This window comes from Bombina bombina, chromosome 5 (genome assembly GCF_027579735.1).
Source record: "Bombina bombina isolate aBomBom1 chromosome 5, aBomBom1.pri, whole genome shotgun sequence".
Classification (NCBI taxonomy): domain Eukaryota; kingdom Metazoa; phylum Chordata; class Amphibia; order Anura; family Bombinatoridae; genus Bombina; species Bombina bombina.
Window position 1 is genome coordinate 930180700 of NC_069503.1, and position 24499 is coordinate 930205198.

Consider the following 24499-nt stretch of genomic DNA (forward strand, 5'->3'; position numbering starts at 1 on the left):
AAATCAGCCTGAGTAAAAGTGCTTAGGCTATCAGAATTAGGGCAGCAAACAATGTATAGGAGGCGTAGTGAGAATTATGTCCCACCAGTTCCTATTGCTTTGAAGCCACCAAATGCTTCTCTTTTTGTTACTGAAGAGAGTGATCTGGTCTAGGCTACACCCCAGCACAAAGTAGCACACAGTGGCACCACTTTAAAAATAATAAACTCTTGATTGCAGAATCTAAAACGAACACCTCACTTTACCTCTTCCTATCACTAACACAGGCAAAGAGAATGACTGGAGTGGGAGGGAAGGGAGGAGCTATATATATACAGCTCTGCTGTGGTGCTCTTTGCCTCCTCCTGCTGACCAGGAGGCGATATCCCATAAGGATGAAATCCGTGGACTCGTCATATCTTGTAAAAGAAAGGAGTTTTTGGTCTTATCATAAATCTGTGTGTAGATAAATATAATTACATATATATATTATTTAATAATACTCAGATATCCTGGCAAACTGTGTCCCACACTGACAGAGCCTCATCTCACACAAATGCAGTAAAACACAATAAACAATATTATGCATAATGAAATCCCCCCTGTTCAATAGCCTCCTTCTGAGGGTATTACCCTAGATTCTATAAAGAGAAAAGGAGCCACACTGTGACCCTGTCTTCTTACGTTATCAAAAATATATAAATATATATATATATATATATATATATATATATATATACACACACACACACACACACACACACACAGGGAGTGTAGAATTATTAGGCAAGTTGTATTTTTGAGGATTAATTTTATTATTGAACAACCATGTTCTCAATGAACCCAAAAAACTCATTAATATCAAAGCTGAATAGTTTTGGAAGTAGTTTTTAGTTTGTTTTTAGTTATAGCTATTTTAGGGGGATATCTGTGTGTGCAGGTGACTATTACTGTGCATAATTATTAGGCAACTTAACAAAAAACAAATATATACCCATTTCAATTATTTATTTTTACCAGTGAAACCAATATAACATCTCAACATTCACAAATATACATTTCTGACATTCAAAAACAAAACAAAAACAAATCAGTGACAATATAGCCACCTTTCTTTGCAAGGACACTCAAATCCATCCATGGATTCTGTCAGTGTTTTGATCTGTTCACCATCAACATTGCGTGCAGCAGCAACCACAGCCTCCCAGACACTGTTCAGAGAGGTGTACTGTTTTCCCTCCTTGTAAATCTCACATTTGATGATGGACCACAGGTTCTCAATGGGGTTCAGATCAGGTGAACAAGGAGGCCATGTCATTAGATTTTCTTCTTTTATACCCTTTCTTGCCAGCCACGCTGTGGAGTACTTGGACGCGTGTGATGGAGCATTGTCCTGCATGAAAATCATGTTTTTCTTGAAGGATGCAGACTTCTTCCTGTACCACTGCTTGAAGAAGGTGTCTTCCAGAAACTGGCAGTAGGACTGGGAGTTGAGCTTGACTCCATCCTCAACCCGAAAAGGCCCCACAAGCTCATCTTTGATGATACCAGCCCAAACCAGTACTCCACCTCCACCTTGCTGGCGTCTGAGTCGGACAGGAGCTCTCTGCCCTTTACCAATCCAGCCACGGGCCCATCCATCTGGCCCATCAAGACTCACTCTCATATCATCAGTCCATAAAACCTTAGAAAAATCAGTCTTGAGATATTTCTTGGCCCAGTCTTGACGTTTCAGCTTGTGTGTCTTGTTCAGTGGTGGTCGTCTTTCAGCCTCTCTTACCTTGGCCATGTCTCTGAGTATTGCACACCTTGTGCTTTTGGGCACTCCAGTGATGTTGCAGCTCTGAAATATGGCCAAACTGGTGGCAAGTGGCATCTTGGCAGCTGCACGCTTGACTTTTCTCAGTTCATGGGCAGTTATTTTGCGCCTTGGTTTTTCCACACGCTTCTTGCGACCCTGTTGACTATTTTGAATGAAACGCTTGATTGTTCGATGATCACGCTTCAGAAGCTTTGCAATTTTAAGAGTGCTGCATCCCTCTGCAAGATATCTCACTATTTTTGACTTTTCTGAGCCTGTCAAGTCCTTCTTTTGACCCATTTTGCCAAAGGAAAGGAAGTTGCCTAATAATTATGCACACCTGATATAGGGTGTTGATGTCATTAGACCACACCCCTTCTCATTACAGAGATGCACATCACCTAATATGCTTAATTGGTAGTAGGCTTTCGAGCCTACACAGCTTGGAGTAAGACAACATGCATAAAGAGGATGATGTGGTCAAAATACTCATTTGCCTAATAATTCTGCACTCCCTGTGTATGTATATATATATATATATATATATATATATATATATATATATATATATAAAATTATCTTACCAGAATCAACCCCGTGGAACAGGAGGAACACAGTCTTAAAAGTGTGACAGGGTAGTAGCATCGCTCCTGACATGGACTTGAGAGAAGAAAACAGGCAGCAGAACTAGTCAATGCTGATTGCTAATGTAGCTGTAAAACTGAGTCGGGATGAGTTCGCAGAAAGACTCTCCCTGCATCTCCGGACTCTAACTTTTACCCATGCTCTCACTGAGAGGCTGACAGGGCTACTTGAAACTCCATTCCCTTTTCGAAGAGTACTACCCTCCATAAGAGACTACTCCGAATCTTCTGACACTTCTCTGCCAACCTCCTGTGACAAAAGGCAAAGAATGACTGGGGGATGAGGGAGGTATTTAAGCCTTTGACTAGGGTGTCTTTGCCTTCTCCTGATGGCTAGGTTCTTGATTCCCACAAGTAATGAATGAAGCAGTGGCCTCTCGTCCCATTAAGATGGAAAGCCCCAATACATCCATAGCAACCACAGAAAATCATCTGTACATTTTCGCAGATCCATAAAAACTTATTTTGAGCAATTTATCTGCACTTCCATAAAATAAAGAAAATGGTTCTCGGTAATGGCCCACAGTGGCTGTGTGACCTTCAGTACTCACTTGCTCTGGACCCATTGAGGACAACCCTGATGTAGGCACAGAGGTCACTGAGGTCATGCTGATCTGCCCAGTCATCTGGTTCATGTTGTTCATTCCACTTCCATTACTTGCCATAGAAACACTGATATTCATATTGTTATTGTACATGCTGGTGCCAGCTTGCTGCCCAAAATGTGGCGGGGACTGTTGCGTAAACATGCTGTGCAAAGACATAAACGCACTAGTTCAACAAACGGAACAAATTAACAGGGTGTCTTGAAACTGTCTATATTACTTGAACACAAGAAAAATAATGTGAATACTATATAAATATGCGGACATACTTTTGTCAACTAAATTAGTGTATATTATCTTGTCTGCATAGTACCTAGAATTGCCCTCTGTAGAGCAAAAAAACCAATGAGAATCAATAAAGAATTGTAAATGGGAACAAAGCACTGATTTAATTTTAACAGAAACATGTGTATTACTTAACCACTTGCGTGGTATTGCGATTAACTATACCCTTTACTAAAGAAAAATGCTTCATACAATAACTATACCAACCCATAATGTATATACAGTGAAATGCATTGTTACCTGTTCCCTCCAGTATTCCCCTGCGCCCAGCCATTCAGCTCTGCTGATTGGTAGGCAGGATTGGCCTGCGACTGCTGCATCATGGGGCTCTGAGAATGAGCCATTCTGGGCGACATTATTGGACTTTGAGGGGTTGTTGCCCCCGTGAATCCAGGGTCAGACTGTTGACTCATCCCTATAGAAGAGATTTCTCTATTAGTTGTGGGTATATATGATATGGCATCACTTTATACACACACACACACACAGGCAATACACAGCATAATCACATTACAACACCCAGGGAGATGTATGAAAGCATTGTTTAATGAGACTGGTGCACAGATTGCATCTTCATTATTGTGTTTATTTTCTAAAGACAAATTTCTTTGCAATCTTAATACAATTTACTAACAATTAAAAGGGACAGTCTAGTCAAAATTAAAAAACTTTTATGATTAAGATACGGCATGTAATTTTAAACAACTTTCCAATTTACTTTTTAATCATCAAATTTGCTTTGTTCTCTTGGTATTCTTTGTTGAAAGCTAACCTAGGTAGGCTCATATGCCAATTTCTACGCCATTGAAGGCTGCCTCTTATCTCAGTGCATTTTGGCAGTTTATCAAAGCTAGAGGGCGTTAATGCGTGCCATATAGATAATGTGCTCACACACGTGGAGTTACCTAGGAGCACTGACTGGCTAAAATGCAAGTTTGTCAAAAGATCAAAAATAGGGGGTCGGTCTGCAGAGGCTTAGACACAAGGTAATCACAGAGGTAAAAAGTGTATTATTATAACTGTGTTGGTTATGCAAAACTGGGGAATGGGTAATAAATGGATTATCTTTTTAAACGATAAAAATTCTAGAGTAGACTGTCCCTCTTAAATGTTTGGTTCATAAAAATGACAAAAATGTACAAAAATGGAAACAACAAATGCGCCAAGAAGCTGTACTAAAATATGCACCAAAAAACGATTCTGCTTTGATACATTTTACCCTTTAATGAATGAAACACAAATGTTTTATGGAGAGATTTTCTAAAATAAAGTGGATATTGAAATAAAAAGGTAGAATGGGAAATGTAACCAAAAGTAGAAATCATTAGAAAAGGCCCACAATAGTTCTCAAAGTGAAAGAGCGGATATCGCAGACTAGAGGCTGAAAAAGACAGCTACAAGAGATTTGTCTTTGCTTGTAAATAGGTTGTTAATTTTAATACAAACTTGATCTAACATAAAAGGACATTAAACACATCTTGCTTTTGTGTAAAGCTGTGCTTGTCCCATGTTTCCTAGGAGGCCAAAAAAGAAAATTCTTTAACCTTCCAAATCAAATAGCTGGTTTAGGCTGGTTTCTATCATTTTAAAAACCTAGGTTACAGATTTTGCTTCCTGGGTTCTCTAGGGAATAAAAATAAAATCCAAGGAGGTGTCTAATGCCCCTTTTAAAGGGACAGGAAACCCAACTTTTGATTCTGATAGAGCATACAATTTTAAACTACTTTCCAATTTACTCTATTATCTAATTTGCGTCATTTAGGTATCCTTTGTTGAAAAGCATAGCTACGTAGGCTCAGTACCTGGGTGCTATTTGCGGATTGGTGGATACAAATGTTATATGTGCAGCGACCAATGCGCAAATAGCACCTATGTGCTGAACCTATCTAGCTATGCTTTTCAATGAAGCATACCTAAATAAAGAAGCAAATTAGATAATAGAAATTGGAAAGTTGATTAAAATTGTATGCTCTGAATTATGAAAGAAAAATTGGGTTTCCCGTCTTAAACATGTGACTACAAAACAAGTCTAACACACTGCAAGGTGCAGGAACCCCACTGCCTTGTTGGCTATGTATGAGTCCAGAGCTACTGGCTCCCTCTAGTGCACAAAACCAGCTAACCACCAATGAAATGACCCATGAAAGGAATTTGTTTTCCTTCCAGTAGGGATACTAAAAGCCCAGCACACACCACCACCATTGTGTACATATGAACATCCATATCCTTTATAGTATAAAATACAACTCTCAAAAAAAACAGCATTACTTCCACACCCCTTTAAGTATAGATACAATCAAGATACCCACAGAGGAGGAAGCACAACAGAAAAAGCCAAGCCAGCCTACAGAAGATTGCAAAAAGCATGAATCCAAGATGGAAGCACGATTAAGGACTTCACACGACAGGTCATTCTGAGCACTGGTTACAAAGCAGCACATAGCACTGTTATAGGCTCAATGCAATATTATTTCTATAGGCTTGGCAAATTCAGTGTACTGGCCTTATGAATAAGAACAATTAATGGAATGTCCGGATTAGTCAAGTTAATGGATGTTAATGAGATGTTAGTACTCACATGCAATTTATGTCATTTTCTTGTACCACAGTAACACCTGCAGCATTTGGAGACTTGAAATATATATACTCTTATCTTTTCAATGTTTTCACTCCTCTGAATGCTAAAACTGCTTGCACATAAGTCTCTACAAACCAAGTTGTCTTTAAAAAGAACATGCACAAGTTTTGTTTTTTTTTTTGCTTAAAAGGGTGCCAGATGGATAAAAGCTTTTTTTTTTTCTATAGCATCCTTACAAGAAGACTCTATGAACAATTTTGTAACAGAAAACCATTGTTTCTTAACTAGCGGTAAGAAGGTTTGCAAGCTTACACCACAAGCTCATATTGAGCCCATATTGTATTTTTTGGGTGTTTTGTTTGGCAGTGAAACTGAAGCTTTAAATCCTATGTGTAATATAAAAGTATACACAAAATACTGCTGTATAGGACATCTTATTTTGCTTGTAAGATATAAGTTCTGCATTTTGAAGATGCATTAATCTAAGCATGCAGAAACATGAATAGGGCAATCAGTAGATTTACACCAATCACAATTGGATTTATTTTTTTAGCATACATAAGAGTGAAAAAAAACCCCTGTTCTCTGGATTTGCCTGGCATGTAACCCAGTCACTTCTCAGAAGTCGTCAAGCCTATTTAGACTGGTGACATGTATTAACCTTTTTAAAGCAATGGGAGGTGGACTGCAATGTACTGCTTTGCAATAGTTTGCAGGCCCTTGCAATGCTAAAGTAGGTAAGCAAGACCTGCACTTAAAGTTGAAGGTGGTACCTGAGTTGGCAAACTGGAAGGCATTGTGCTGAATTTGGGGATTCATGACAGGCCCATACTGTCCTCCCATGTTCCCCATGATCGCTTGGTTAGCCAGATTCATCTGGGAGCCATGCAAAGAGCTGTGAGAGAGCGACTGTGACCCAGGACTGGGGGGCACTGGGGGGAAAGAACTGGTGAAAGGTGGTGGGGATGGAATTCCAGTACCGTAGTTCGGAGAAAATGGAAACTGCTGGGCATTGCCTTGTGGGATCCGTGGGCTGCTTATTGATGCTTGCATGCCTCCAGAGGCCACCATATTGGGTGGCATGGTCAGACCTTGTCCTCTCATCATCATAGCTCTGTGTTGCACTTGTTGTTGCTGCTGCTGTTGCTGAAGTTGCCTTTGCCGCAGGTGCTGGTTCAAGATCTCCCTCTGTCTTTGGGCCAGCATTTGTGCATTGATCGGTCCCTGCAAAACAAAATAGATTAACATTTTGTAAACACTTAATTCATAGTAGCAGTCACATCGCAGAAGGTCCAGTCAACAAAAGGCAAAAGCTTACAAGGAGACTGGTATTTTCTTTCCTCCAAATATATTTGTTTTATCACTATAAAATATGTTGTAATGTTTTATTAAAACATCTAGCCTGAAAAGTATGAAGGTTTAAGAAAAAGCCATCAGCGAGAATATAATCACTGTGAAGATAAGCTTGCACTGGGAGAATACTTTCATAAAGGGTAAATGGAATTAGAACATCAATTTAAAAAATGTAATTGATATTGAAAAATTATATTTAGGATTTTGCTGAGAAAAGTGTTCATTGCTTATATGGAAAACACCAATGTCCGAAACCATATTAGAGCCCATACAAATCAGGGTTTAAAGCATATACTACAGCTGAAATACTTGCTTTACAGTTTTGCATAGATCAGATTATTTTATTGCCAGATCAACAGCATAAATAATGTACACAAACAAATGTAGCAAACTACATTGTCAATAATAATAATAATGTTGAGGAAATAAATAAAATCATCAATACCTGTTCTCTCATCTGTGCTGGTACTCCAGGTCTTAGAGTCAAGTTCATGTTTGAAACATTGTTCATTGGGTTCATTATTGGCTGCCGATTCTAAGGGGGGAAAAAAAAAAAGAAGGAAAACACTAAATCTATATAAATGATAAAATAGATTTTAATTAATCAATTCAAATATTTAACCAGCAATTACAGCATTCTTAGTACCTACCAGTGTCCAGCCACTCCTTTATAATAGGGAAGGGTTGATCATATTTAAAATAAAAAAAAAAAAAAAACAGGGATGGCCAACTAGAAGGCTTTATGTGGCCTCAGCACTAGTCTTTGTAGCCCATGGAAAAAAACGGAACTTAAAATATGTGCCAACATTTTTATGGCCCCAGGGAAAAGCAGAACTAAAAATGTGTGCTTTGGGGACTTTAGGTGGGTGGTAAACTCAAAAGAGCCCTCTGGAGGGGAGAACATCAGATAAAGGATGCCCTGCAAACTTACCTACTGTAAATCTCTAGGTATACCACTGGACATTTTAAGGAAATAGATTACTTGTGTGTTTAATAGCAATAAATGTATATGCTGCCTTTAAGACTTCTAAAATATTGAGCTGTCCCCCCCCCCCCACCTTTAAGTTATACTTACTTATATGAAGAGTATTTATACAAGTTCATTTAAAACAAAGGCCAGATCCTGGCACAAAGGCAGAATTCACTGTGCCAGTACAAGCCTGTGGTATTGCTATATTACAAGCAATAATTCATGTTCACAGCATTTTGTATTTTTGTCTTGGATTCTTGCCAAAAATACATTCAGGTCTCCTGTGGCTTAATCCTAGGTTCGGCAGCTAATGGAAGACTTGCTGATGTTTTTTTGTTGTAATATTACCACTTAGGGAAATGGGCAATCCAATTTCTTTGAAAACTTTACAAAAGAGCGTCTGCCATAGTTAATAACGAAGGTAAAACACAGGCAAAGGGAATGAAAACATTCTGTCATAATAGAGATGGGAAATGTATTAATAGCGAAAAACAGAGGCCCGAAATAGCCATTTTTATGGACTAGCTTTTTTTTTAAACCATTTTAAAACTCAGAAGTTAGTTATAGTGGATAAATACATGGGAAGTAAAAGACACAGGGCTAGATCACAAGTGGAGCACTAATTTATTGAGCACCAATTATAGAACAAATGCTTCTTGTAAAATTCATAAATGTTTTACTGAGGACAGGTGCATAGAGCATATCATTTACCTGCTTACTTGAGAGAGTGGGCACAGTGTACAAGAAGCAGACCTAGATTTGCTATGTGTGCATACGAACAGCAAGGATAGTCATTGAAACAGTGAAAGGCATTTTGTCCCCTAATACCTATGTATACATCCATTATAAACTCATACATCCCAAATTGTGTTCCGCAAATTCCTAGTGTACTTTGTTATTGTGTGTGGCTAGAAAACAACGTCTCATAAGGCGTTGTACAAGGAGCAGGAAATAGTTACTAGAATGAATGGTTTTATCAATAGACTATGGATTAGTAACAAGTTTGTGTTACCAGCATGGCATAAAAGGATGAGTTAGTATGGAAGACACCAATTTAAAACCACACACTCCTAGCTGTAATACACATGAAAGTCAAAATTAAAAACTTATAAAGCACAGAACATAACATTTTAAAAATTCCTTTCAATTCACTTTCTTTCTAGGTATTCTTTGTTGAAAAGTATATGTGCATATCCTCAGCAACAGCAATGCACTACTAACTGATAATTGGCTAAACACATTTGTCTCTTGTCATTGACTCACCAGATGTGTTCCAATATCTTCCAGGAGTGCATTGCTTCTGATGAGCTGACTAACTTTGTTTAATCAGTTCTAACAAAGCAGAGCATTTCCTTTTTACACGTGCCTGTAGCTTTAAGAACAAATTATACAATGTATTCAGACTTCGAAACCTAAGACAATATAATGGCTCTAGACAAACCTATTAAACCCCCACAAGTTACATATGACATTTTACTATAGTAGTGCACATTTAAAAAAAATAAAAAAAATAAGACAAAATGTATTAAAATCATTGGCATTATAAACTAAACCAGAGAACATAAACTAGATAATAAATCAGGCTTCTCGCCATCAAGGGATGTGGTCTGCTCTAGAAAGGCTTAATGTGGTCTACCTACTAGGCCATCCAGTTAAACAAGAGAAGTACCTGTTGTGCTTGAAGCCGGTGTTGCAACTGGAGCCTCAGCTGATTGGGCTGATTTTGCACCATCCCAGTGGGCCGTAAACCAGGCCGAGTCTGCATGCGCAGCATTCCATAGCTTGGACGCTGGCCCATGGGGTGAAAGTTTTGATCCTGCATCTGAGAATAACTATTCTGAGCCATCTGCCCTTGAGCGGCATACGCGTGGTTAAAGAGAGATGCCTTCTGTTCCATGCTTAAGTTTGATTCTGGATTAACAAATGAATCAGGATCCACCGACTGACTCTGGGAAAACAAGGTTATCTATGTAAGATTTAACGTAAACTATATATACACAAAAAGCAAGCATCAATGTTTTCTACAAATATATATGCAGCATACATTTAAATAGATTAAAGATCCCATTAATAGCATCAGAAGTGATATTTGGGGGCAATATTAAAACTTTCAAAAAAAATCACCTTTCATAAAAATGTTAATATATATTGCAAACGGTAATGTTTTTTTATATATATTTTTAATAAAATGATGATATGCAGACAATTACAAGTTATGTGGCGCACACTTTCAGTACAAATAGACAAGCTAGAAAAACCTATTTAAAGAGTACATATTTTTTTCAATGTAAATTTAGTATTGTCCTACACTTATTAGCATTATAAATTGCATGTGGAGCTTGCACTGCTAACGTCACCACAAATTCTGTAACTGTAAGAGACGCACAATAGTTCATTCCAGGTCTTTGTCACAGTTTTACGTACCTGACTGACCAGTTCTGGTATGCCTAGAGCTCTATCAATCTCTTCTATCCCATCAAAATTCCTCAGTGCCATATAAAGCTGATCCAAAAGGTTCCCCTCATCTGTAGGAGACTCTGATGAAATAGGCCGACAAATCATGTCATCTGGCGAGCTGCCGAATGACTGTCTAAAAAAAACCCACCACATTGCAACAAGTCAGTCTCAGGAAGAACAAAGAATTGGCTTTGTACACACTCCTAAAATCATTCAAATGATCTGAAAAGTAGATGTCATCTATGTGGTTTTGACCCAACAAAGTTGAGACCTTTTAAGTATATAAGCACAAAAACATACACGCAGAAACAAGAAGATGGATTTATTTTTCAAATGTATTATCTTTAAAAAGAGACAAAACACACTTTCTGCTGCCATTTAAAAATTGTGCTGTGTCTCTCACTCCCTATGGAGGACAAAAAGTAAAATGCATAACCTTGGTTTTCAAACTGCTGCAAATTGCCTAAAGTAGCTTTTTGCTTTGCGGTATTGGTAGGTTACATTAAGCTTACTTTTTGGCCTACTAGGGGGCATGGGGCGAGTACAGTTGTAAACAAACGTCTCTTTAACCCATTCATAACAGGGTAATAATGTCTACATCGGAACAATGTTCTGATGTAGAAAAATTGAAATCACGTGATCGTGCACACGATTGGGAGATTTCAATTATTGGATCGGGTCTGGGGTGCGTCCCTATGACGCTAGGAACGCCCTCCAGACCGCGATCAAATCCAGTAAGCGCAGTTGGCTTCAGGACAGCCGTTGGCTATGACGTAGTATTCCGTCATAATGGCGCTAAAGCCCAGCGCCGTTTTGACGGAATACAACGACATAACAGTGGCAAAATGTTAAATATCAAATAAGCTCACATTTTCTTATGTAAACTACAACATTTTGTTTTTAAGTATATGATCTTTATTGGATTTTTAAATAAGTAATTAAACAACAGAAATAAAAAGAAATGAAACATAATACATCTTGTATATTACAATCAATACAACTGAAAGAAGTTTGCACTGAGTATTTTATATTCAACTATATGGAGGAAATCACAAAACTATGGCAATCAATGGTTGGCATTGTGATGCTTTCTGAACACAAGGTTACGACAAGAGGTAGAATAATAAGTGTTTAACAGAAAGAATATAGAGAAAAGGAAAGTAAAGGAGCATAACAGGGCAAGAATCAGGGTCATATATTGGAATATCTGATTTATTAATCATCCCAATACCAATGCAATACCACAGACAAGAGCTGAATAATTGAATAAATAACAATGCAGAAAGAGAATAAAAAACAGTGCAGCTCCGACCCAAGTGAATTTATTTATAAACAAGGTGAGTGCACAATAACAGACTGTACTCAGCAGATACAAAGATAAAACATGCCTTTAAGTCAGTGGATAGTGTAGATCACACTTGGCAACAATCAGTAACCAGGGCACTTGGAGCGCAACAATAGTTGGTAACTTGCATAAATTACAGTCCCCACTGAAAAAAGATGGCCTCTCCAGGACGTCAGGCTAGTGGTTTCCCTAAACGCGTTTCTCCCGAACAAACAATGCACCAGATTCAGCAAAAGAGAGCAGACGGATGTTCCGTTTTCATCCGACTATTGATTACTCATTCCTCTTGAAAGCCTGACCGCTGTTCGGGAAAAACGTGTTGAGGGAACCCACTCGCCTGACGTCCTGGAGAGGCCATCTGTTCCAGTGGGGACTGTAATTTATTCAAGTTATTAACTATTGTTGCGCTCCAAATACCCTGCTTACGGATTGTTGCCAAGTGTGATCTACACTATCCACTGACTTAAAGGCGTGTTATCTTTTTATCTGGTGAGTGCAATCTAGGTTATTGTGCACTCACCTTGTTTATAAATAAATTCACTTGAGTCATAGCTGCACTATGTTTTTTACTCTCTTTCAGCTGTATTCACTACAAGACCGGTTCAAGGAAACAGCGGTCTCTTCACAGCTGCGCTCTGTATCTTGGAGTGTACACCTGCACTGTTCCAACAATTACCTGAGCAAATCTCCACAGGACTTAACCCCTGCGAGTCTATTATGGCTGGTAACGTTATACCACCTTTTAGTTTAATTCACAAGACTTTATATCTTTGCATATAACATACACTTTTTCCGTTTTGGGAATTTTTATCTGAGGAGATTTTCATCTGAGAAAATTATTATTATTTTGTCAGTATTTTAGTTTGTTTATTGAATCACTTGACCCTGTTTGAATTGTTTTCAGGTTGTTTACCAAGTGTGTTACTTTTCACATTTTTATTCACACATAAGCATTTAGCTTTTGTTGCCCATAAAACAGCAATCAGATTCACTGATATTCAACATTTATTATTTATATTTTTATTCTTCACTTCCACACAAGCGCTGATCACAACCCAGTATTTTCTAAATAACAATGCAACCAGGGAAACAAAGGAACCCAACCCCATTTGAGAGACAAGAGTTATGTTCAGTAATCTTAGTGTGAATTGCTGGGTCACATACCCTTAGTAATTTAACATATGAAGTTTTGTCTAGGTTTTAGAATTTAACCATTGGGTCCAATAAAACGCCATATCTAAAAAATAAATCTCGCTTTCCTTTCAAATTGTACTGGGCTCTTTCTATGCTAAGAATATAATAAACCAGGTTCACTCATTCTGGGAAAGAGTACTTCTGTTGTCTTCCAATACCTAAGTATTAAACGCTTAGCGTAGTTCAACATTAGTTCAAAGAATATTAAATCTGAAAGAGATATGGATATGACCATGCAAGAGGATTGTTATAGCTTCACATTGTAGTGGGCATGTATCATGAGGACCAATAAGTTTTACATTCCCACCAGATATGTAGAAGGGAACCTACCTTACCACAACCTCTCCAACACCTATCTGAACATGTCAGGTAGATATGACAATCTCTGTGGAGTAAGGAACCACCTCGTGATAAGTTTGATATTGGTTTCTACTACTGTTGGGGAAGTAGAGGATTTATACATAGCAAGGAATATCTTACTCCAAGTTTTGTCCTGGATAGACGTGTTCAGATCTACTTCCAATTTAGTTACATAAGGAGGATTGTTGGGGTACCATGGCTGACGTTAACAATGGTAAAGGCATTACAGGGTTAAAAAGGTCAAAAATGAAATGTGCATAGGTGCATTTCAATTTGAAATAGAAAATGCTTCTAATAAAAGTTATTACTGTCTTTCAGATGGATATGCATATATCCTGTGAGGGCACATGCACCAGTATTCAAACACTACACCTTCTAAAAGTCAGCAGTGGCTTATATGACATCTTCACAAGCAGGCATAGTGTTTGTATACTGGTGCACAGGCCCTCAATGGATATATACCTACGCTGCAGAAAAGTAGTAATAACTTTTACTAGAAGCATTTTTGCTAAAAAAAGTGTTTTGCAAAAATGTTTATATTTCACATTGAAATGCAGACATGCACATTTCATTTTTTACCTTTCTATCCCTTTAAGGGGGATAGGATAGTGGAGATTTGTGCTTTTGACTTGATTATTTTATGCCAAATTGAAAGGGTCTCTTTGATCAAGAAATTTTTCGAGCAAATAAGGTTTCTATGCCCTTGATATAACCAGTACTGTTACCCCCAATCTGTTAGTTTGCATACGATCATTCTCCATTGCTTGCTGTAGTACCATAATACCAATAGACAATTCTCCCCAAGTGCACTGCATAATAAAGTAACAAATTTGGTGTATTTAGGCCTTCCCTATCCCTAGAATTAAACCTAACTTGGCTATTTAAGCCTTTGCTTTTTGTCTTTCCAAATGAATTTGTCTAGTAAGCCCTGTAGATTTCTAATATATCTGGAAGGGACTAGTCCCAGGATGATTTGGAAGTAATAAAGGATTTTCGGCAAGATAGTCATTTTAGTGGCGTGTATACGACCTATCCATGAAAGGTGTTAATGTGAAGTCCAGTTCTGACTCTCTCTAAATAAATAGGTATATATTTGGCATTAAAAAGGGACTGATTTGATTAAGTTATTTTAACCGCAAAGTATCAAATTTTATTCTGGGAACATCTGTATTCTGAAGTCTGAGACTGAGAAATATGAATGTAAATAACATTTTTAAATGCCCATCTTGTTTTTTTACTTACCTGTTTTGATTGCCAAAGGAAGTTTGATCAATAGGCAGAATACTCTCAGGCCAGGGAGCCGTTTGATTTGGAGGAGCTTGCTGTTGTGTGTATTGTGGTCCACCAATATTCATTTCGATTTCTGAAGGACCTAAAAACATGAATGACAGAGCTAAACGCAGTGGTCTAACTAAAGTTTAAAGGGTCATGAAAGTCAAAACTAAAAATGTATGCTTGAGATAGAGCATGCAAATTTAAGTGTCTTTTCTATTTACTTCAGTTATTGGATTTACTTTGTTCTATTGGTATTGTTTGTTGAAATATATACCTACAGTAGGGCTCAGGAGCAGCAATGCACTATTGTGAACTAGCTGTTGATTGGTGGCTACATGCATTAGCCTCTTGTCATTGTCCACCCAGCTTATAATTATATATACATATTTTTGATTGTGTGTGTACCACACGTTTCTCACTGAGAAATTACCTACAGTAGATCCTAAATATATATGAGCATCATATAAAAACCGCAAAAGCGCTCAGCACAGGGGTGGAAATGGTTAATCAGTTGAAAGGTTAAGACATGCAGGTACCACATTATAAAAAAAGAACTGGTTAACAAAATTTGCTCAGCTAATAAAATTCACATTTATCGTTCAGTCACCCAAAATATATACAGAAGTATTCCTTGCTCAAACACATTTTAAAGCTTAACTTAGCTTGTTTTTTAATTAAAAAAAACATAATTTATGTAAGGACTTACCTGATAAATTCATTTCTTTCATATTGGCAAGAGTCCATGAGCTAGTGACGTATGGGATATACATTCCTACCAGGAGGGGCAAAGTTTCCCAAACCTCAAAATGCCTATAAATACACCCCCCACCACACCCACAATTCAGTTTAACGAATAGCCAAGAAGTGGGGTGATAAGAAAGGAGCGAAAGCATCAACAAGGAATTGGAATAATTGTGCTTTATACAAAAAAATCACCACCACCGCAAAAAAGGGTGGGCCTCATGGACTCTTGCCAATATGAAAGAAATGAATTTATCAGGTAAGTTCTTACATAAATTATGTTTTCTTTCATGTAATTGGCAAGAGTCCATGAGCTAGTGACGTATGGGATAGCAAATACCCAAGATGTGGAACTCCACGCAAGAGTCACTAGAGAGGGAGGGATAAAAATAAAGACAGCCAATTCCGCTGAAAAAAGAATCCACAACCCAAATCAAAAAGTTTTAATCTTATAATGAAAAAAAAACTGAAATTGTAAGCAGAAGAATCAAACTGAAACAGCTGCCCAAAGAACTTTTCTACCAAAAACTGTTTCTGAAGAAGAGAAAACATCAAAATGGTAGAATTTAGTAAAAGTATGCAAAGAAGACCAAGTTGCTGCTTTGCAAATCTGATCAACACAAGCTTCATTCTTAAAAGCCCAGGAAGTAGAAACTGACCCAGTAGAATGAGCCGTAATCCTCTGAAGCGGGATTTATCCGACTCCACATAAGCATGATGAATCAAAAGTTTTAACCAAGAAGCCAAATAAATAGCAGAAGCTTTCTGACCTTTCTTAGGACCAGAAAAACATAATTTATGTAAGAACTTACCTGATAAATTCATTTCTTTCATATTAACAAGAGTCCATGAGCTAGTGACGTATGGGATATACATTCCTACCAGGAGGGGCAAAGTTTCCCAAACCTTAAAATGCCTATAAATACACCCCTCACCACACCCACAAATCAGTTTAACGAATAGCCAAGAAGTGGGGTGATAAGAAAAAGTGCGAAGCATATAAAATAAGGAATTGGAATAATTGTGCTTTATACAAAAAAATCATAACCACCACAAAAAAGGGTGGGCCTCATGGACTCTTGTTAATATGAAAGAAATGAATTTATCAGGTAAGTTCTTACATAAATTATGTTTTCTTTCATGTAATTAACAAGAGTCCATGAGCTAGTGACGTATGGGATAATGACTACCCAAGATGTGGATCTTTCCACACAAGAGTCACTAGAGAGGGAGGGATAAAATAAAGACAGCCAATTCCTGCTGAAAATAATCCACACCCAAAATAAAGTTTAACAAAAAACATAAGCAGAAGATTCAAACTGAAACCGCTGCCTGAAGAACTTTTCTACCAAAAACTGCTTCAGAAGAAGAAAATACATCAAAATGGTAGAATTTAGTAAAAGTATGCAAAGAAGACCAAGTTGCTGCTTTGCAGATCTGGTCAACCGAAGCTTCATTCCTAAACGCCCAGGAAGTAGATACTGACCTAGTAGAATGAGCTGTAATTCTTTGAGGCGGAGTTTTACCCGACTCAACATAGGCAAGATGAATTAAAGATTTCAACCAAGATGCCAAAGAAATGGCAGAAGCTTTCTGGCCTTTCCTAGAACCGGAAAAGATAACAAATAGACTAGAAGTCTTACGGAAAGAATTCGTAGCTTCAACATAATATTTCAAAGCTCTAACAACATCCAAAGAATGCAATGATTTCTCCTTAGAATTCTTAGGATTAGGACATAATGAAGGAACCACAATTTCTCTACTAATGTTGTTGGAATTCACAACTTTAGGTAAAAATTCAAAAGAAGTTCGCAACACTGCCTTATCCTGATGAAAAATCAGAAAAGGAGACTCACATGAAAGAGCAGATAATTCAGAAACTCTTCTAGCAGAAGAGATAGCCAAAAGGAACAAAACTTTCCAAGAAAGTAATTTAATGTCCAATGAATGCATAGGTTCAAACGGAGGAGCTTGAAGAGCTCCCAGAACCAAATTCAAACTCCAAGGAGGAGAAATTGACTTAATGACAGGTTTTATACGAACCAAAGCTTGTACAAAACAATGAATATCAGGAAGAATAGCAATCTTTCTGTGAAAAAGAACAGAAAGAGCAGAGATTTGTCCTTTCAAAGAACTTGCGGACAAACCCTTATCCAAACCATCCTGAAGAAATTGTAAAATTCTCGGTATTCTAAAAGAATGCCAAGAAAAATGATGAGAAAGACACCAAGAAATATAAGTCTTCCAGACTCTATAATATATCTCTCGAGATACAGATTTACGAGCCTGTAACATAGTATTAATCACGGAGTCAGAGAAACCTCTATGACCAAGAATCAAGCGTTCAATCTCCATACCTTTAAATTTAAGGATTTCAGATCCGGATGGAAAAAAGGACCTTGTGACAGAAGGTCTGGTCTTAACGGAAGAGTCCATGGCTGGCAAGATGCCATCCGGACAAGATCCGCATACCAAAACCTGTGAGGCCATACCGGAGCTATTAGCAGAACAAACGAGCATTCCCTCAGAATCTTGGAGATTACTCTTGGAAGAAGAACTAGAGGCGGAAAGATATAGGCAGGATGATACTTCCAAGGAAGTGATAATGCATCCACTGCCTCCGCCTGAGGATCCCGGGATCTGGACAGATACCTGGGAAGTTTCTTGTTTAGATGAGAGGCCATCAGATCTATCTCTGGGAGCCCCCACAATTGAACAATCTGAAGAAATACCTCTGGGTGAAGAGACCATTCGCCCGGATGCAACGTTTGGCGACTGAGATAATCCGCTTCCCAATTGTCTACACCTGGGATATGAACCGCAGAGATTAGACAGGAGCTGGATTCCGCCCAAACCAAAATTCGAGATACTTCTTTCATAGCCAGAGGACTGTGAGTCCCTCCTTGATGATTGATGTATGCCACAGTTGTGACATTGTCTGTCTGAAAACAAATGAACGATTCTCTCTTCAGAAGAGGCCAAAACTGAAGAGCTCTGAAAATTGCACGGAGTTCCAAAATATTGATCGGTAATCTCACCTCCTGAGATTCCCAAACTCCTTGTGCCGTCAGAGATCCCCACACAGCTCCCCAACCTGTGAGACTTGCATCTGTTGAAATTACAGTCCAGGTCGGAAGAACAAAAGAAGCCCCCTGAATTAAACGATGGTGATCTGTCCACCACGTTAGAGAGTGTCGAACAATCGGTTTTAAAGATATTAATTGAGATATCTTCGTGTAATCCCTGCACCATTGGTTCAGCATACAGAGCTGAAGAGGTCGCATGTGAAAACGAGCAAAGGGGATCGCGTCCGATGCAGCAGTCATAAGACCTAGAATTTCCATGCATAAGGCTACCGAAGGGAATGATTGTGACTGAAGGTTTCGACAAGCTGTAATCAATTTTAGACGTCTCTTGTCTGTTAAAGACAGAGTCATGGACACTGAATCTATCTGGAAACCCAGAAAGGTTACCCTTGTTTGAGGAATCAAAGAACTTTTTAGTAAATTGATCCTCCAACCATGATCTTGAAGAAACAACACAAGTCGATTCGTATGAGACTCTGCTAAATGTAAAGACGGAGCAAGTACCAAGATATCGTCCAAATAAGGAAATACCACAATACCCTGTTCTCTGATTACAGACAGAAGGGCACCGAGAATCTTTGTGAAAATTCTTGGAGCTGTAGCAAGGCCAAACGGTAGAGCCACAAATTGGTAATGCTTGTCTAGAAAAGAGAATCTCAGGAACTGATAATGATCTGGATGAATCGGAATATGCAGATATGCATCCTGTAAATCTATTGTGGACATATAATTCCCTTGCTGAACAAAAGGCAATATAGTCCTTACAGTTACCATCTTGAACGTTGGTATCCTTACATAGCGATTCAATAATTTTAGATCCAGAACTGGTCTGAAGGAATTCTCCTTCTTTGGTACAATGAAGAGATTTGAATAAAACCCCATCCCCTGTTCCGGAACTGGAACTGGCATAATTACTCCAGCCAACTCTAGATCTGAAACACAATTCAGAAATGCTTGAGCTTTCACTGGATTTACTGGGACATGGGAAAGAAAAAATCTCTTTGCAGGAGGTCTCATCTTGAAACCAATTCTGTACCCTTCTGAAACAATGTTCTGAATCCAAAGATTGTGAACAGAATTGATCCAAATTTCTTTGAAAAAACGTAACCTGCCCCCTACCAGCGGAACTGGAATGAGGGCCGTACCTTCATGTGAACTTAGAAGCAGGCTTTGCCTTTCTAGCAGGCTTGGATTTATTCCAGACTGGAGATGGTTTCCAAACTGAAACTGCTCCTGAGGACGAAGGATCAGGCTTTTGTTCTTTGTTGAAACGAAAGGATCGAAAACGATTGTTAGCCCTGTTTTTACCTTTAGACTTTTTATCCTGTGGTAAAAAAGTTCCTTTCCCACCAGTAACAGTTGAAATAATAGAATCCAACTGAGAACCAAATAATTTGTTTCCCTGGAAAGAAATGGAAAGTAGAGTTGATTTAGAAGCCATATCAGCATTCCAAGTCTTAAGCCATAAAGCTCTTCTGGCTAAGATAGCCAGAGACATAAATCTAACATCAACTCTAATAATATCAAAAATGGCATCACAGATGAAATTATTAGCATGCTGGAGAAGAATAATAATATCATGAGAATCACGATTTGTTACTTGTTGCGCTAGAGTTTCCAACCAAAAAGTTGAAGCTGCAGCAACATCAGCCAATGATATAGCAGGTCTAAGAAGATTACCTGAACATAGATAAGCTTTTCTTAGAAAAGATTCAATTTTTCTATCTAAAGGATCCTTAAACGAGGTACCATCTGATGTAGGAATGGTAGTACGTTTAGCAAGGGTAGAAATAGCCCCATCAACTTTAGGGATTTTGTCCCAAAATTCTAACCTGTCAGGCGGAACAGGATATAATTGCTTAAAACGTTTAGAAGGAGTAAATGAATTACCCAATCTATCCCATTCCTTAGCAATTACTGCAGAAATAGCATTAGGAACAGGAAAGACTTCTGGAATAACCGCAGGAGCTTTAAAAACCTTATCTAAACGTATAGAATTAGTATCAAGAGGACTAGAATCCTCTATTTCTAAAGCAATTAGTACTTCTTTAAGTAAAGAGCGAATAAATTCCATCTTAAATAAATATGAAGATTTATCAGCATCAATCTCTGAGACAGAATCCTCTGAACCAGAAGAGACCAAAGAATCAGAATGATGGTGTTCATTTAAAAATTCATCTGTAGAAAGAGAAGATTTAAAAGACTTTTTACGTTTACTAGAAGGAGAAATAACAGACAAAGCCTTCTTTATGGATTCAGAAACAAAATCTCTTATGTTATCAGGAACATTCTGCACCTTAGATGTTGAGGGAACTGCAACAGGCAATGGTACATCACTAAAGGAAATATTATCTGCATTAACAAGTTTGTCATGACATTTAATACAAACAACAGCTGGAGGAATAGCTACCAAAAGTTTACAGCAGATACACTTAGCTTTGGTAGATCCAGCAGGCAGAGGTTTTCCTGTAGTATCTTCTGGCTCAGATGCAACGTGAGACATCTTGCAATATGTAAGAGAAAAAACAACATATAAAGCAAAATAGATCAAATTCCTTATAAGACAGTTTCAGGAATGGGAAAAAAATGCCAAACATCAAGCTTCTAGCAACCAGAAGCAAATGAAAAATGAGACTGAAATAATGTGGAGACAAAAGCGACGCCCATATTTTTTGGCGCCAAAAAAGACGCCCACATTATTTGGCGCCTAAATGCTTTTTGCGCCAAAAATGACGCAACATCCGGAACGCCGACATTTTTGGCGCAAAATAACGTCAAAAAATGACGCAACTTCCGGCGACACGTATGACGCCGGAAACGGAATGAATTTTTGCGCCAAAAAAGTCCGCGCCAAAAATGACGCAATAAAATGAAGCATTTTCAGCCCCCGCGAGCCTAACAGCCCACAGGGAAAAAGTCAAATTTTTGAGGTAAGAAAAAATATGATAATTAAAGCATAATCCCAAATATGAAACTGACTGTCTGGAAATAAGGAAAGTTGAACATTCTGAGTCAAGGCAAATAAATGTTTGAATACATATATTTAGAACTTTATAAATAAAGTGCCCAACCATAGCTTAGAGTGTCACAGAAAATAAGACTTACTTACCCCAGGACACTCATCTACATGTTTGTAGAAAGCCAAACCAGTACTGAAACGAGAATCAGTAGAGGAAATGGTAAATATAAGAGTATATCGTCGATCTGAAAAGGGAGGTAAGAGATGAATCTCTACGACCGATAACAGAGAACCTTATGAAATAGACCCCGTAGAAGGAGATCACTGCATTCAATAGGCAATACTCTCCTCACATCCCTCTGACATTCACTGCACGCTGAGAGGAAAACCGGGCTCCAACTTGCTGCGGAGCGCATATCAACGTAGAATCTAGCACAAACTTACTTCACCACCTCCCTTGGAGGCAAAGTTTGTAAAACTGATTTGTGGGTGTGGTGAGGGGTGTATTTATAGGCATTTTAAGGTTTGGGAAACTTTGCCCCTCCTGGTAGGAATGTATATCCCATACGTCACTAGCTCATGGACTCTTGTTAATTACATGAAAGAAAGATAAATAGACTAGAAGTCTTTCTGAAATCTTTAGTAGCTTCAACATAATATTTCAAAGCTCTTACCACATCCAAAGAATGCAAAGATCTTTCCAAAGAATTCTTAGGATAAGGACACAACGAAGGGACAACAATTTCTCTACTAATATTGTTGGAATTCACAACCTTAGGTAAAAATTTAAATGAAGTCCGCAAAACTGCCTTATCCCGATGCAAAATCAGAAAAGGAGACTCACAAGAAAGAGCAGATAATTCAGAAACTCTTCTAGCAGAAGAGATAGCCAAAAGAAACAATACTTTCCAAGAAAGTAATTTAATGTCCAGAAAATGCATAGGCTCAATTGGAGGAGCCTGTAAAGCTCTCAAAACGAAATTAAGACTCCAAGGAGGAGAGATTGACTTAATGACAGGCTTGATACGAACCAAAGCCTGAACAAAACAACGAATGTCAGGAAGATTAGTAATTTTTCTGTGAAACAGAAAAGAGCGAGCATAGATTTGTCCTTTCAAAGAACTTGCGGACAAACCCTTGTCCAAACCATCCCGAAGAAACTGTAAAATTCTAGGAATTCTAAAAGAATGCCAAGAGAATTTATGAGAAGAACACCATGAAATGTAAGTCTTCCAAACTCGGTAATAAATCTTTCTAGACACAGATTTACGAGCCTGCAACATAGTATTGATCACTGAGTCAGAGAAACCTCTATGACTAAGCGTTCAATCTCCATACCTTCAAATTTAATGATTTGAGATCCTGATGGAAAAACGGACCTTGAGATACAAGGTCTGACCTTAACGGAAGTGGTCAAGGTTGGCAACTGCACATCCTAACAAGATCCGCATACCAAAACCTGCGTGGCCATGCTGGAGCCACCAGCAGTACAAACGAACGATCCATCATGATTTTGGAAATCACTCTTGGAAGAAGAACTAGAGGCGGAAAGATATAAGCAGGTTGATAATTCCAAGGAAGTGACAACGCATCCACTGCTTCCGCCTGAGGATCCCTGGATCTGGACAGATACCTGGGAAGTTTCCTGTTTAGATGAGAAGCCATAAGATCTATTTCTGGAAGCCCCCATATCTGAACAATCTGAAGAAACACATCTGGGTGAAGAGACCATTCTCCCAGATGTTAAGTCTGGCGACTGAGATAATCCGCTTCCCAATTGTCTATACCTGGGATATGAACCGCAGAGATTAGACAGGAGCTGGATTCCGCCCATGCAAGTATCCGAGATACTTCTTTCATAGCCTGAGGACTGTGAGTCCCACCTTGATGATTGACATACGCCACAGTTGTGACATTGTCTGTCTGAAAACAAATAAACGATTCTCTCTTCAGAAGAGGCCAGAACTAAAGAGCTCTGAAAATCGCACGGAGTTCCAAAATATTGATTGGTAATCTCGCCTCTTGAGATTTCCAAACCCCCTGCGTTGTCAGAGATCCCCAGACAGCTCCCCAACCTGAAACACTTGCATCTGTTAAAACCACAGTCTAGGTTGGACGAAGAAAAGAGGCCCCTTGAACTAAACAGTGGTGATTTAACCATCAAGTCAGAGAAAGTCGAGTATTGAGATTTAAGGATATCAACTGTGATATCTTTGTATAATCCCTGCACCAAAGGTTCAGCATACAAAGCTGAAGAGGTCTTGTGAAAACGAGCAAAGGGGATCGCGTCCGATGCTGCAGTCATGAGACCTAAAACTTCCACGCACATAGCTACTGAAGGGAATGACTGAGACTGAAGGTTCCGACAAGCTGAAACCAATTTCAGATGTCTTTTGTCTGTTAAAGACAAAGTCATGGATACTGAATCTATTTGGAATCCCAAAAAGGTTACCCTTGTCTGAGGAATCAATGAACCTTTTGGTAAATTGATCCTCCAACCATGTTCTTGAAGAAACAACACAAGTTGATTTGTGTGAGATTCTGCAGAATGTAAAGACTGAGATATCAAATAAGGAAACACCGCAATACCCCGCTCGCTCTCTGATTACAGAGAGAAGGGCACCGAGAACCTTTGAGAAGATCCTTGGAGCTGTTGCTAGGCCAAAAGGAAGAGCAACAAACTGGTAATGCTTGTCTAGAAAAGAGAATCTCAGGAACTGATAGTGATCTGGATGAATTGGAATATGAAGATAAGCATCCTGTAAATCTATTGTGGACATATAATGCCCTTGCAGAACAAAAGGCAGAATAGTCCTTATAGTCACCATTTTGAATGTTGGTATTCTTACATAACGATTCAAAATTTT

General features: G+C 38.4%; 1 protein-coding gene across 6 annotated transcripts in view; it reads right to left on the minus strand.

Moving 5' to 3' along the window:
- NCOA2 (nuclear receptor coactivator 2) overlaps window positions 1-24499 on the minus strand; it is an 884149-nt gene that overhangs the window by 62089 nt on the left and 797561 nt on the right. For 5 of the 6 annotated variants that reach the window (XM_053715109.1, XM_053715110.1, XM_053715111.1 and 2 more), the window contains 7 exons: window positions 14814-14943; window positions 10640-10805; window positions 9885-10163; window positions 7691-7780; window positions 6666-7116; window positions 3555-3729; window positions 2976-3174 (listed from right to left, as the gene is read on the minus strand). In XM_053715109.1, the coding sequence (XP_053571084.1) occupies window positions 2976-3174; window positions 3555-3729; window positions 6666-7116; window positions 7691-7780; window positions 9885-10163; window positions 10640-10805; window positions 14814-14943 (1490 nt within the window). The remainder of the gene's footprint in view (window positions 1-2975; window positions 3175-3554; window positions 3730-6665; window positions 7117-7690; window positions 7781-9884; window positions 10164-10639; window positions 10806-14813; window positions 14944-24499) is intronic. The other variant, XM_053715112.1, reaches the window with a different exon arrangement.